This window comes from Hyla sarda, chromosome 6 (genome assembly GCF_029499605.1).
Source record: "Hyla sarda isolate aHylSar1 chromosome 6, aHylSar1.hap1, whole genome shotgun sequence".
NCBI classification, from domain to species: Eukaryota; Metazoa; Chordata; class Amphibia; order Anura; family Hylidae; genus Hyla; species Hyla sarda.
The window spans coordinates 297,222,754-297,237,881 of NC_079194.1; the positions used below are offsets into that span (position 1 = coordinate 297,222,754).

Here is a 15,128-nt window from a genome sequence, read left to right on the forward strand (position 1 = left end):
AAAAGTGACACAAAAACACACTAAAAGCAAAAAAAAATAAAAAATAAAAGCAACACTCAAGTCTAGTCCAGGCTAAAGGGGGCGGAGCATGACACAGGAAACACCAGAGAATCCCTGCGCCATACTCCGCCCTCTCTGAACCGCCAGCCGATAGGGTATCTGCTTTTCCCATAGTGATCTGATTGGTTGTTATGGGCAAATGCGCCACGTTTCCTCTACACAGGTTTTGATAAATCTGTCTCCATATGTTTACAGTGGTCCCTCAACATACAATGGTAATTCGTTCCAAACGACCCATCGTTTGTCGAATCCATCGTATGTTGAGGGATCCGTGCAATGTAAAGTATAGGCATCTGTACTCACCTGTCCCCGTCGCTCCGGACCAGGTCCTCACCACTCCCGATGCTGTCCCGCTGCTCCGGTGTCTTCTTCGCGATCCTCCGGCTTCTTCCCCATCTTCTGCAGGGTCCGGGCCTCGCTTTCTGGTGACGTTATTAGGCTGCTGCGCCGGCGCGGCGTGCGTAGTGACGTAATAACGACGCCGGAAAGCGAGGCCCGGACCCTGGAGAAGATGCGCAAGACACCGGAGGATCGGGAATAGGTAAGTGAACCTGCTGGGGCACATTACACTGCTATCCGACAGCAGCTTAAGCATTTTGCGCTGTCGGATAGCAGTTAATGCGATGGCCCCGACATATAAAAGCATCGTATGTCGATTTCATCATATGTCGGGGCCATCATAGGTCGGGGGGTTACTGTATTTACATGTAAAGCATTTAACCCCTTAAATGGGCACTGTCATTAAAAACATTTTTGCTATTTCACTCCTTTCTAATGAACTTTGTTTAAAAAAATAAAAATAAATAAATTACGTTTTCTATGTTTTATTTGTGTTTAAAAAAAAAAAAAAAAAAAGCTGCCACTAGGTGTCTCCCTACTTGCCCAGAGCACATTTCCTCTCATCTCCTGCACAGACTTCTGACTCCTGCTGGCCTGGCAGAAGTCCAAAATCAGGAAATGCAGTATGGAAGGCTGAGGGGTGTGTGTGTGTGCAGCCTTAGCCAAACCTTGCTTATCTCACACTGAACTGCTCTGGGCTGTGTGTAGCAGAGTTAAGGGTATTGTTCACACTACGGATAATGAACGGAATCTCCGCTCGCGGAATTCCGCGAGCGGAGACTCCATTCTGGCGGCCGCCGCTTCAATACTTTGGCGGTAGGATCGCGCGGCACCGTCACCATTGACAGCTATGCAGTGTTCGCGGACTTCCGTGCAAAGAATGAACATGTTCTTTCTTTGAGCGGAACAATTTAGGAACTGTCCAGAGTAGGAGAAAATCCCCATAGAAAACTTATGCTGCTCTGGACAGTTCCTAAAATGGACAGAGGTGTCAGCAGAGAGCACTGTGTTCCGAAAAGAAAAGACTTTCCTCTGTAGTATTCAGCAGCTAATAAGTACTGGAAGGATTAAGATTTTTTTTAAATACGGTAGAAGTAATTTACAAATCATGCCATGACTAAGGACCTGTAATGATCCGAAACTGATGCAAGTTTGTAGCCGCTGATCCTACAATAAAGTCGCTGTCGTTTTACCGCACTTAGCGCTGGACATTCCTTTGTTATACCGTAAATTTTCAAATCTCTAACTTTCTGGCACCAGTTGATTAAAAATAAAAAGTTTTCCATCGGAGTACCCCTTTAAAGGGGTAGTCCAGTGGTGTAAAATGTATCCCCTATCCTAAGGATAGGGGATAAGTTTGAGATTGCGGGGGAATCCGACCGCTGGGGCCCCCTGCGATCTCTCTGTACAGGGCCCCGGCTCTCCGGCCAGATAGCGGGTGTCGACCCCCGCACGAAGCGGCGGCCGACACGCCCCCTCAATACATCTCTATGGCAGAGCCGGAGATTGCCGAAGGCAGCGCTTCGGCTCTGCCATAGAGTTGTATTGAGGGGGCGTGTCGGCCGCCGCTTCGTGCGGAGGTCGACACGCCCCCTTCCCGCGGGCTGTCGGGGCTCCGAACAGGAGATCGCAGGGGGCCCCAGTGGTCAGACCCCCCGCGATCTCAAACTTATCCCCTATCCTTAGGATAGGGGATAAGTTGTTCACCACTGGACTACTCCTTTAAGAGACCACTGGTCTAAGACCTATAACATACAACATGTGGTTCCCTCTTGCTCCTCCATTGACATATGTCCCCATACTGTGCAGACCTACCCTCCTCTCCTCGTAGGGCATGTCCGTCAGGCAGTTCTCACAGGATACCAGGCGTCTGGGACACTCCTCCTCCAAGTGCTGCTGTAGCTGGCTCCTCTGGAACAACTGCTGGCACAGTCTGCATTCTACGCTGGCAAACTCACAGGCCGCCAAGTGATGCTGCGAAAGAAGGAAACCACACGATAGAATCAGAGGAATGAAGTATTTCTCACAGGAAAGGATTGCAGTAACACAGGTTTTACTATACACATGTTTATTCCCTTTGTGTGTATATGTATATATATTATATATATAGATCTCCTCTCCTCTGTATATATATATATATATAGATCTCCTCTCCTCTGTATATATATATATATATATATAGATCTCCTCTCCTCTGTATATATATATATATATATATATATATATATATATATATATATATATATATATATATATATAGATCTCCTCTCCTCTGTATATATATATATATAGATCTCCTCTCCTCTGTATATATATATATATATATATATATATATATATATATATATATATATAGATCTCCTCTCCTCTGTATATATATATATATATAGATCTCCTCTCCTCTGTATATATATATATATATATATATATATATATATATATATATATATATATATATATATATATATATATATATATAGATCTCCTCTATATATATATATATATATATATATATATATATATATATATATATATATATATATAGAGATCTCCTCTCCTCTGTATATATATATATAGATCTCCTCTCCTCTGTATATATATATAGATCTCCTCTCCTCTGTATATATATATAGATCTGCTCTCCTCTGTATATATATATATATATATATATAGATCTCCTCTCCTCTGTATATATATATATATAGATCTCCTCTCCTCTGTATATATATATATTGCAGTAACACATGTTTTGCTATACACATGTTTATTCCCTTTGTGTGTATTGGAACTAAACCAAAAAAAAGGGAGGGAAAAAAAAAAAATTTGGACATAATGTCACCGAACTCCAAAAATGGGCCGGACAAAATTATTGGCCCCTTAACTTAATAGATGGTTTCTCAGATCAATTCAGCTCGGCCCTACATTTTCTGTGCGACTTTTGAGTCAGAGTATAAGTATATTTTTCACACAAAAGTCGCACATCCGCATAAAATCAGCGACTTTTTTTTTTGCATCTGCTAAATTGATCAAAGTCCGTGCGCCGCTTGGTAAATTTGGCGCATGTCCGCAACTATTACGGCAACTTTTGTGCTCTAAAATAGTTAAGTATTCAGACCACTCTTTGTAAATGCCCCCAGTATGTGTATATGAATGAATGGGTATAAATAAATATTATATATATATATATATATATATATATATATATATATATATATATATATATATATATATATATATATATATATATATATATATAGATATATATATATATATATATATATATATATATATATATATATATATATATATCTCTCTATATATATATCTCTATATATATATCTCTATATCTATATCTCTATATCTATATCTCTATATCTCTATATCTATATCTCTATCTATATCTCTATCTATATATCTATATATCTCTGTGTATATACCGTATGTATGCATCCAGGAAAAGGCTGGAGATAATTTGATTAAACTTGGTCACATGTTACTTTTATGTCAACTAACGATATCGCCTATTTAACCCTTATCCATCCCTTTTTGTGAGGGTTGGAGTCTTTGGGACTTCCGTTACATCTCCTGATCGTGTTACTCTTGGGCTGCAGAGGTTGCCCGGAACCTTTAGGGTAGAGTCACACGTTACGGATCCGCAGCGTGTTTTACGCTGCCGATCCGCCGGTGACCCGACCCATTTTGTACTTCCAGCTGTTGCCACCCCCCGTTCCCCCGCCTTCCCCCATGCCTGCTCACAGCAGCAATCCGCCGCTACGAGCAGCCACACACTGCGCATGTGCAGTGTACTTAGACATCGTGGCTAATCCGCGATGTCTGAGCAACTTGCAGGCCCCTGTATGGCTGCTTGTAGCGGCGCATTGCTACCGTGAGCAGGCCAGGGGCGAAACAGAGGGTGGCAACAGCTGGAGGTACAAAACGGGTCGGGTCACCGGCAGATCTGCACACTGCGGATCCGTTACGTGTGACCCTACTCTAGAAGTTCCGGGCAATCTCTGCAGCCTAAGAGAAACACAATCAGGAACACGATCAAGCGACATCGTGGAGCAGCCGCCATATCCGAGTACACTGTACATGCGCAGTTTGTGGCTGCTCGTAGTGGCAGATTGCTACTGTGAGCCGACATGGGGTGAAGTGGGGGAGGGGGTTGGTAACAGCTGGAGGTACAAAATGGGTCGGGTCACCGGCGGATCTGCAGCGTAAAATAAAATAGCCACAATGATCCCCTTAGGGAGCCAGGGACCACTTTATAATCCAAATTTCCAAAACCCAGGGCAGGAAGCCCGGGGCACAAGATCCCTTTAGGGAAAACCCCCTTAAAATCTTCAATATACACCAAGTGACAAAGTGAAAACTTCAGTGTCACAGGTCCAGATGTGAACATTATTGGGGATAAACCCCTAATCATTAGTATTTGGGGAACTGCAGTTTCCCCTATCACTGGATAATTGTGACACACGTTAAAACCACCAAATTTTGCCCCCCTGAGGGGGGCAAAATTTGGTGGTTTTAACGTGTGTCACAGTTATCCAGTGATAGGGGAAACTGCAGTTCCCCACATACTTTGTCACTTGGTGTATATCGAAGATTTTATAAATGTAATTAATTAATTTTATAATTTAATTAATAAAAGTAACATTTTAAGGGGGTTGTTCCCAAAGGGATCTTGAGCCCCAGGCTTCGTGCCCTGGGTTTTGGAAATTTGCAGCGTAAAATAAGCTGCGGATCGGTAGCTTGACCCTACCTTTAAACATCCTGCAGATGTGGGAATAGTAAGGCTGAATTCACACCACGTTTTTGCAATACAGTTCCCGTATACGTTTTCTATGTGAAAACCGTACGGAACCGTATTGGAAACCGTATGCGTTGACTCTCCATTGAAAACCATATGGCAAACGATGCATCAGGCTGTGTCCGTTTTGCGTCTTGTACGGTTTTGTCCCCTTTTTTTACCCGTAACCAAAACCGTAGCCTACCACGGTTTTCGATACGGGTGAAAAACCGTATTAAACCATATACTGTATTTGGGGGGGAAAGTTGGTGCGTCTTATACAGCGAATACAAACCTTTCGCCGCGGTCCCTGCGGCCATCAATGGCCGGGACCCGCGGCTAATACAGGGCATTACCGATCGCGGTGATGCCCTGTATTAACCCTTCAGACGCGGCGTGTCTGAAGCGAAAGTCGGGCTGTTCGGGACCGCCGCGGTGAAATCGCGGCATCCGGAACAGCTTACAGGACACTGGGAGGGACCTTACCTGCCTCCTCGGTGTCGGGATCCCCTGCATTGCCGGTGCTCTCCTTCGACGTCATCACGCATGCCATCCCGTCATCCAATAGGAGCGACGTGATGACGGAGAGCGTGGATCCCAGGGAAGAAGACGTCCGGAGCGTCGGGAACAACCCGGGACGCGGCGACAGCGATGGAGCGACATCCAGGGCAGCGGTGCCGGGTCCGGAGCGGCGGAGATACATGAGTATTACCTCCTATCCAGTGGTCTTCAACTGAGGACCTCCAGATGTTGCAAAACTACGGTTTTTGACTTTGCACAATTTTTCTTTGAATTTCCAATCAAACAAGTGAAACTTTATTCATGATGGAGTGAAAAGTTAAAAACTTATCCGTTTTTTTCTTAAAAAACGGATTCAACCGGACATCACTTTTCAAACTGTATACAGTTTAACCGTATACGGGTTTCAAATTTGCACACACGTTTTGATACAGTTTAGTCCAGTTTTTGAGAATCCGTTTTTCATCAAAAACCTGATATGGGAAGTGTACTGCAAAAACGTGGTGTGAATGCAGCCTTAGTGCAGGGGGACAAATAAGGGTTTGGGATAGGAGGACGGGATATGATCCTACAAAGTTTAGGTAGGAAGACAAGGTAACTCCAGGACTCTACTAGTATATGTATAAAAATAAGGAACCTTATGGATACACAGGCGATCCACAATGATGCCGAGATCTGATCTCTGGGACCCGCAGGCCCAAAGCCTGAGGCTGTACTACCAAGAGATTCTGAGAACATTCCCCCGTCTGTGCTGTCAGGACAATCTTGTGTGGGTTTTTTTTTTTTCTCATCCACTACAGTGTTTCTCCGGAAAATAAGACCGGGTCTTATATTAATTTTAGCCACAAAAACACACTAGGGCTTATTTTCAGGTAGAGCTTATTTACGGTACCGTATGTACATTGAACAACAAGGCCGTTCCACGGTATTACACCCCCCTCCCCATTATTATGTGATGGGCGCAGCTCTGCCCCCCAACATCCCTCTCCCCCCCGGCCCGCCGTTTTATCAGCCCAGCACTGCACCCCCACATCGGGGTACTAATCGTTTGTCACCCGCAAGCGCAGCTTCTCTCCCCCCCCCCCCCCCCCCCCCTGCCAAATAATGATCAGCCGCTGCGCTTTGTATTCCTGTCTTTGTATTCCTATCATCGGCAGAGGCGGGACATCGCTGCGGCCGGTGATAGGCTGAAGGCTCTGTGACGTTCCCATCCCCAGGACCGCAGCGATAACAACGGAGGACAGCGAGGCCGGTTCCTTAGCAACGGGGGAACGGAGGACGAAGGTAAGTTAAAGTTTGTTTTTTAATATTTGCAGCCCGGGCATTGTCTAGGTCAGTGGTCTTCAAACTGCGGACCTCCAGATGTTGCACACATTTGCAACATCTGGAGGTCCACAGGTTGGAGACCACTGGCCTAGGTCTTATTTTCGGGGTAGGGCTTATATTGCAGCCCACCCCGATAATCCAGCTAGGGCCTATTTTCGGGGTAGGGTGTATTTTCGGGGAAACACGGTAGGTCAGATAGATCTATGGGACAAGTAGATATTGGGGGTCTTCACTTACCTCCAGTTTTCTCAGCTCCATCTTGATCTCGCAGCCCTCGCTGGGACATTTCACGGTAAGCGAGAGGATCTCCCTTTTGGCAAAGTTATCTGGGAAAAGCTGGTTTTCCAGGAGGAGATCATTGTCCACGGGACACTTGGGTCCTGCATCCCTGGAAGACAAAGCAAATGGAAGTCACTGTACAATAGCAATGCAGGCGTTTTATCCCCCCCTAAACTTCCAAGGAAAACACATGCATGCTCGATTAAGATGAGCATTCATGTGGCGAACAGCTTAAAGGAGTGAAAACATTTTTCTTCAAATCAACTGGTGCCAGAAAGTTAAACAGATTTGTAAATTACTTCTATAAAAAAAATCTTAATCCTTCCAGTATTTATTAGTGGCTGTATACTACAGAGGAAGTTCTTTTCGTTTTGAATTTCCTTTCTGTCTGACCACAGTGCTCTCTGCTGACACCTCTGTCCATTTAAAGGGGTACTCCACTGCTCAGCGTTTGGAATATAATGTTTTCCGAACGCGGGAGCTCGTGACTTCATAGCCCCGCCCCCCTCATGACATCACGCCCCACCCCCTCAATGCAAGTCTATGGGACTGTCGAACAGAGTCCAATACGCTGCTATCTATAGCATGCCAATAGCGAGCGAGCGGGGAGACGGTAGAGAATGCTCGCTGCCATTCCATTTTCTGGGAGGGTCTCCGCAGTTGGACCCCAAAAAGGTGGCAAGTTTTAATCTTGGATAAAAATCCATTTAAGGTACATCCACATATACCTGATCAGACACTGCAAGGTGGATTTCATAGAGCGGCGTTTTTCCAAACCATGTGTCTCTATCTGTTGCAAAACTACAACTCCCAGCATGCCCGGACAGCCGAGCATGCCCGAGCAGTCAAATGCTTTGTACTGAAGCCCCATAGCTTCACCCAAGGACTTTATTAGGCTTTCGGCCAGGCCTCAGCAGAATCTAAAGCAGCGTTTCCCAACCAGGGTGCCTGCAGCAGCTGGAGGCACCCTGGTTGGAAACACTGCTTTAGATTCTGCTGAGGCCGGGCCGGAAGCCTAATAAAGTCCTTGGGTGAAGCTATGGGGCTCCTGTACAAAGCCTTTGTCTTCCCAGCCATGCTGGGAGTTGTAGTTTTGCAACAGCTGGAGGCCCCCTGGTTGGGAAACACTGCTTTAGATTCTGTTTGACTTTGTCATAAGCCCAAAAAGGTCCAAGGGTGAAGCTATGGGGCTCCTGTATATGCGCCAGCCTGTAAGTAGTGCTGGGTGGTCTACCGGTTCATACCGAATACCGAAATTCTTATGCTGCACGATGTGAATTTTTCCCCATACCGCAATACCGGTTGGGCCCCTCCCCCTCGCGAATGAATTATCAGCCCAGCGCAGCGCTGTCCCCACATCGGGGAACTAATCATATGTTACCCGCCAGCGCTGCTCTGCTCCCCCCCAATTAATTATCAGCCCAGTGGGGTACTACTCACATGTCACCCGCAAGCACTGCCCTCCTCCTCTTTGTTGCGGGGCGCTGGAACTCTATACTGTACGCCAGTGGTCTCCAACCTGCGGACCTCCAGATGTTTCAAAACTACAACTCCCAGCATGCCCGGACAGCCAACAGCTGTCCGGGCATGCTGGGAGTTGTAGTTTTGCAACAGCTGGAGGTCCGCAGGTTGGAGATCACTGCTGTACGCTGTATCCCCATGCCCGGGCTGCAAAAGATAAACAAAATAAACTTTAACTTACCTACGTCGGCCTTACGCTGGTGACTGGAACGTCGGACAGCCGTCAGCCTATCGCCGGCCGCAGCGATGTCCCGCCCCGGCCAGTGATAGGCTGAGCTCACTGTTGTGTAAGGAGCTCTGGACGACTTCTTACATGACAGTGCGTTTAACCTATCACTGGCCGGGGCGGGACATCGCTGCGGCCGGTGATAGGCTGACGGCTGTCCGACGTTCCAGTCTCCAGGAACAGCGTGAGGCCGACGTAGGTAAGTGAAAGTTTAAGAGGAGGAGGGCAGTGCTTGCGGATGACATATGTGAGTAGTACCTCGCTGGGCTAATAATTGGGGGAGGGGGGACAGAATCAGCGCTGGTGGGCGACATGATTTTGGGGGAGGGGGGGGGGGGCAGAACAGCGCTGGCGGTAACATGATTTGGTGGGGGGTGAAAGAAATACCGTTATATACCGTGGAACCGCCATAAGTTACAAATAAACTGTGATACACATATTTGGTTATACCGCCCAGCTCTACCTGTAAGGCGAGAGATTTACAGACTTTCCTTATACATCGGGAATATCAGCTTTTGGCTGTCCGGGCATGCTGGGAGTTGTTGTTTTGCAACAGCTGGAGGCCCCCTGTTTACAGAACCCCCTAAAAGATCTATGGAGCAGCACACATGAAGCATGGAGGACCCGGCCCCTAGGGGTATTACACAGAACCTACACGTGACCGGCTGTAAACAGGACGTGAGAGGTGAAAGTTGATAAGTTTCGGAGGATGTGAGCGGCGGCGGCGATGAGGATGATGAGTTATGGGGCAGAAGAAAGGACGGTCATCTAACGGAAACAGGAGAAGGCGACGACATGTGGGATACGGTTTATTCACCTGCTTCCTCTAGTCGGGTGGGGAGTGGGGGGGGTTTAGAGGCCCATTTCCTATTCACTTCCTGCAAATCCCTCTGCCGACTCGAATAAAAATAACCGCACCCAGAGAAGGCAGCGGCTCTAACATGCTGCGGCCACGAGCACGCTGGGCATTGTGGTTTTCTGCTCTGCTGCACCTAAAGCTGACATATAAATTCTGAGAAGGCGCCATTACATCGAGCCGGGGTGTGTGCGGTTCTAGGGCCATCATTTATACCAGGGAGGGGCACATTCATAGAACCTGATGTGTTTTTATACCTATAGCAGCCAGACAGGCTCTGCTAGAATTTTTGGGTTAACCGGGAGTTAAAGGTTTATTGTGATTGTGATGGTCACATGTGAGAATGTTTGCGCAATTGTCACGAGGTTTTTTTATTTTTATCTGCATGCAAATAAATACTGAAGTTAGGGAGGGTTCACACTAGGTTTAGAAGATACGGTCACTGGACCCGGCTGGGAGGGGGGAGTGTGAAAACCGGGCGCTCCCGTATCCTATCAGCCTGTAAAATTAGGGGGAGATCTTGTCCTATCAACCTGTGAGATTAGGGGGAGATCTTGCCCCATCAGCCTCTAGATTAGGGGGAGATCTTGTCCTATGAACCTGTAGATCAGGTGGAGATCTTGTCCTATCAACCTGTAGATTAGGGGGAGATCATGTCCTATCAGCCTGTAGATTAGGGGGAGATCATGTCCTATCAGTCAGTAGATTAGGGGGAGATCATGTCCTATCAGCCTGTAGATTAGGGGGAGATCTTGTCCTGTAGATTAGGGGGAGATCTTGTCCTATCAGTCAGTAGATTAGGGGGAGCTCTTGCCCCATCAGCCTCTAGATTAGGTGGAGATCTTGTCCTATGAATTTGTAAGATTAGGGGAGATCTTGTCCTATGAACCTGTGAGATTAGGGGGAGATCTTGTCCTATGAACCTGTGAGATTAGGGGGAGATCTTGTCCTATCAACCTGTAGATTATGGGGAGATTTTGTCCTATCAACCTGTAGATTAGAGGGAGATCTTGTCCTATCAGCCTGTAGATTAGGGGGAGATCTTGTCCTATCAGCCTGTAGATTAGGGGGAGATCTTGTCCTATCAACCTGTAGATTATGGGGAGATTTTGTCCCATCAACCTGTAGATTAGAGGGAGATCTTGTCCTATCAGCCTGTAGATTAGGGGGAGCTCTTGCCCTATCAGCCTGTACATTTCCTATAAGGGGTCATCTGACCATATGACACAGACTGGTTCCTACTTAGCGGCTCACACAGGGGGTCCTGCAAACACATAATAAGGCACATAACAGGGGGCATCTTTATGAGAAGAGAGCCATGCAAATCATGTAAGTAAAATGCCAGGACTACCTTTACAGAAAGAGGATGAAATCTCCTCCAACAAATAAACTAGAGGTTTTTAGTCTCAAACTCCTCAATGTCTGAATACAAATTGTCAGGGTGGAAATATGAAGCTGTGGTGAGTGTGAGGTCATCGATGTCACGTACCGCGAGCTCGGAAAATGATCTTAAAGGGGTACTCCACTGAAAAACATTTTATTTGAAATCAATTGGTTCCAGAAAGTTAAACAGATTTGCAAATTACTTCTATTTAAAAATCTTAATCCTTCCAGCACTTCTCAGCTGCTGTATGCTCTTCTCAGCTGCTGTATGCTACACAGGAAGTTCTTTTCTTTTTGAATTTCTTTTTAGTCTGACCACAGTGCTCTCTGCTGACACCTCTGTCCATGTCAGGAACTGTCCAGAGCTGGATAGGTTTGCTATTGGGATTTACTTCTGCTCTGGACAGTTCCTTAAAGGGGTACTCCGCTGCTCAGCGTTTGGAACAAACTGTTCTGAACGCTGGAGCCGGGAACTCGTGACGTCATAGCCCCGCCCCCTCATGATATCACTCCTCATCCCCTCAATGCAAGTCTATGGGAGGGGGCGTGACGGCTGAGGGGGGCGGGGCAATGACATCACGAGACTAGCATTGAGGGGGTTGGGCGTGACGCCATGATGCAGCGGGGCTATGATGTCACGAGCTCCCGCATTCGGAACACTTTGTTCCAAACGCTAAGCAGTGGAGTACCCTTTTAAATGGACAGAGGTGTCAGCAGAGAGCACTGTGGTCAGACTGAAAAGAAATTCAAAAAGAACCCATCTATTTCTGGGATTGTGTGACAATTTTGCGACATTCGCACTTAAGGCTGCATTCACACCACGTTTTTATTTATTCATTTTTTTACTCAACTGGTGCCAGAAAGTTAAACATATTTGTAAATGACTTCTATTAAAAAAATCTTAATCCTTCCAGTACTTATCAGCTGCTGTATGCTCCACAGGAAGTTCTTTTCTTTTTTTAACTTCCTCTCTGTCTGATCACAGTTGCTCTCTACTGACAACCTCTGTCCATTTTAGGAACTGTCCAGAGAAGGAGCAAATCCCCATAGCAAACCTCTCCCGCCCCGGACAGTTCCTGACATGGACAGAGGTGTCAGCAGAGAGCACTGTGGTCAGACAGAAAGGAAATTCTAAAAGAAAAGAATTTCCTCTGTAGTATACAGCCGCTAATAAGTACTGGAGGGATTAAGATTTTTTTTTTATAGAAGTAATTTACAAATCTGTTTAACTTTCTGGAACGAGCTGATTAAAAAAAAATTATATATATATATATATATATATATATATATATATATATATATATATATATATATATATATACACAGACACAGACACACACACACACCTGTCAAACCGTAACGCAGGGGTCCTAAGGTGAGCTCAGGGAGGACAGAAACCTCCCGTTGAGCAGAAGGGCATATATATATATAATGCTTTCCGGCGGAGTACCTCTTTAATGTGGCCTGTTGTGGAAACAGATGCGAGTAGTGGACGGGACTCACCGTATAGACTTCAGGATACAGGCCTTACAGAATCGGTGCCCACACGGTGTCTGCAGCGGCTCCCGCAGCGCCATCAGGCAGATAGGACACTCATACTTGCTCTCTAGTGGGGGGTCAAAGTCCACATCATATCCTTGCATCTCCTCCAACCCCAGACTAGAGGGGGTCCCCCCGGGGGTCTCCATGGAGGGGCTGGTGACATCCTCCTTGGTGTTCAAGGCGCAAGCACCGGCCATAGCTCCGCAACAAGCGTCATCTGAATCCCACGTCTCAAAGCTGGTCCTGGAGGAGTTCACAAGACTCATAGTAACGCAGCGTCCGGAGGCCTTACAGCATCTAAGGAGGGAAAGAGATCACATGAGTAATGGCGGCCGTGTGTGAGGGGGGGGGGGGGTCACACCTTTGGGTCAGGTTTACTACGTTTAGTTCATTTACTTTTTATTCATCTAAAAATGAAGCAGTTTCGCAAACCCTGTTGATTAAAAATGTCCCATTATTTGAAGTTTAATGCGTTTCCAAGGCAACAGACTACAAACAAACCCTGTGTAGTCTGATCCTTACTCCTTTTCCGACATTCTTCCTCTCGCTGATTAACCAAATGACTGCTGTTACTTTTTGCAAAAAATTGGGCACAGTCTATACGAGCGCCCGGATCCCCGTCGATGCCACCTACTGACTAATTGCTAATTTACAGGGATTATTCCAAAATTATAACTTATCCCCAGATAAGACTAGGATCTGGGGGCTTCTCAAGCTGCTGCGGAACTACAAGTCCCAGCAGGGCTTGACAGCCTCAGAGCTGAGGGTTTGTTACAATGTATCAGTGCACGGTGATGTTTTTGTAAACTATAGCTCTGTTCTGCAACGTGGGGCTTCTCAGGCTGCTGCGGCACTACAAGTCCCAGCATGCCATGACAGCCTGCGGCTGTCATGGCATGCTGGGACTTGTAGTTCCACAGCAGCTGAAGAACCCTTAGATTTGCAATGTTTCTGTAAGCTACGGCTCTGTTCACAAGTCTGCAACCTGGGGCTTCTGCTGAACTACAAGTCCCAGCATAGCATAACAACCTCAGAGCTGAGGGTTTGTTACAATGTGTCAGCGTAAGGCAATGTTTCTGTAAGGCTGCGTTCACACGGCCGTCTAGACCCGTCCCGTTCTTCTCCCGTCAGAAATAAAAACGGACTAAAAAAAAAAAAAAAAAAAAAACAATGTTATCCGTTTGTATTATTGTACAGTTAATAAACCAGAAAAAAAAAAATATTTTTTTTTGTTCTGAGCATGCTCAGAAATAAAAACATAAAAAAATAAATAAAAAATGGATTGAAAAAAACGGATGCAGACGGATGACATTAAAGGGGTATTCCGGGCAAAAACTGTTTTATCCCCTATCCAAAGGATAGGGCATAAGATGTCTGATCGTGGGGGGGGGGGGGGGGGGGAGGCCTGCCGCTGGGACCCCCCCTCCCCCCTGCAGTAGCCCCCGTGCTTCCGAGATGGGGACGTGACGTCATGCCACGCCCCCGACCCAATTAATTTCTATGGGAGGGGGTGTAACGGCCGCAATGCCCCCTCCCATGGACATGAATGGAGGGGGCGTGGCATGACGTCACGTCCCCATCTCGGAAGCCCGGCGGTTTCATAAACTGCAGACGCAGCTACGCACAGAATGCGGGCTGCTGCAGGGAGATCGCGGGGGGGGGGGGTCCCAGCAGCGGGCCCCCTGCGATCAGACATCTTATCCCCTATCCTTTGGATAGGGGATAAGATGTTTTTGCCCGGAATACCCCTTTAAAGGCTCATCAGTTTTCCATAGACAATTTATTGTATCCGTTTTTTCTTCCGTTTCTTTTGACGGAAGAAAAAAATACAGCATGCAACGTTTTTTTCTGCCGTCAAAAAAAATGGAAATGAGCGCAGACGGGTAACAAACGGATGTATATGGATTGTAAAAAAAAAAATTCCCACTGACATGAATGGGATTTTTTTTTAAAACATTTTTTCATCCGTTTACAACCTGCAAGAACGGAACCGAAACGGGGATAAAAAAAAAAACGGGGACATACGCCCGTGTGAACGCACCCCAAGATACGGCTCTGTTCACGAGTCTGCAGCCTGGGACTTCTCCAGCTGCTGCAGAACTACAAGTCCCAGCATGCCATGACCGCCCCAGAGCTGAGGGCTTGTTACAATGTATCAGTGCAAGGCGATGTTTTTGTAAAAAGTTCTGTTCATAGAACCTGGGGCTTCTCAGGCAGCTGCGGAACTACAAGTCCCAGCATGCCATGACAGCCTGCGGCTGTCATGGCATGCTGGGACTTGTAGTTCC

The 15,128-nt window shown here is 46.5% G+C and overlaps 1 protein-coding gene across 2 annotated transcripts in view; it reads right to left on the reverse strand.

Moving 5' to 3' along the window:
* Window positions 1–15,128, reverse strand: part of TRAF6 (TNF receptor associated factor 6) — a 35,099-nt gene that overhangs the window by 11,183 nt on the left and 8,788 nt on the right. For both annotated transcript variants that reach the window (XM_056527882.1, XM_056527881.1), the window contains exons 2-4: window positions 12,802–13,137; window positions 7,271–7,421; window positions 2,215–2,373 (exon numbers count right to left, since the gene is read on the reverse strand). In XM_056527882.1, coding sequence (XP_056383857.1) covers window positions 2,215–2,373; window positions 7,271–7,421; window positions 12,802–13,106 — 615 coding nt within the window. In that variant the 5' untranslated portion in view covers window positions 13,107–13,137. The remainder of the gene's footprint in view (window positions 1–2,214; window positions 2,374–7,270; window positions 7,422–12,801; window positions 13,138–15,128) is intronic.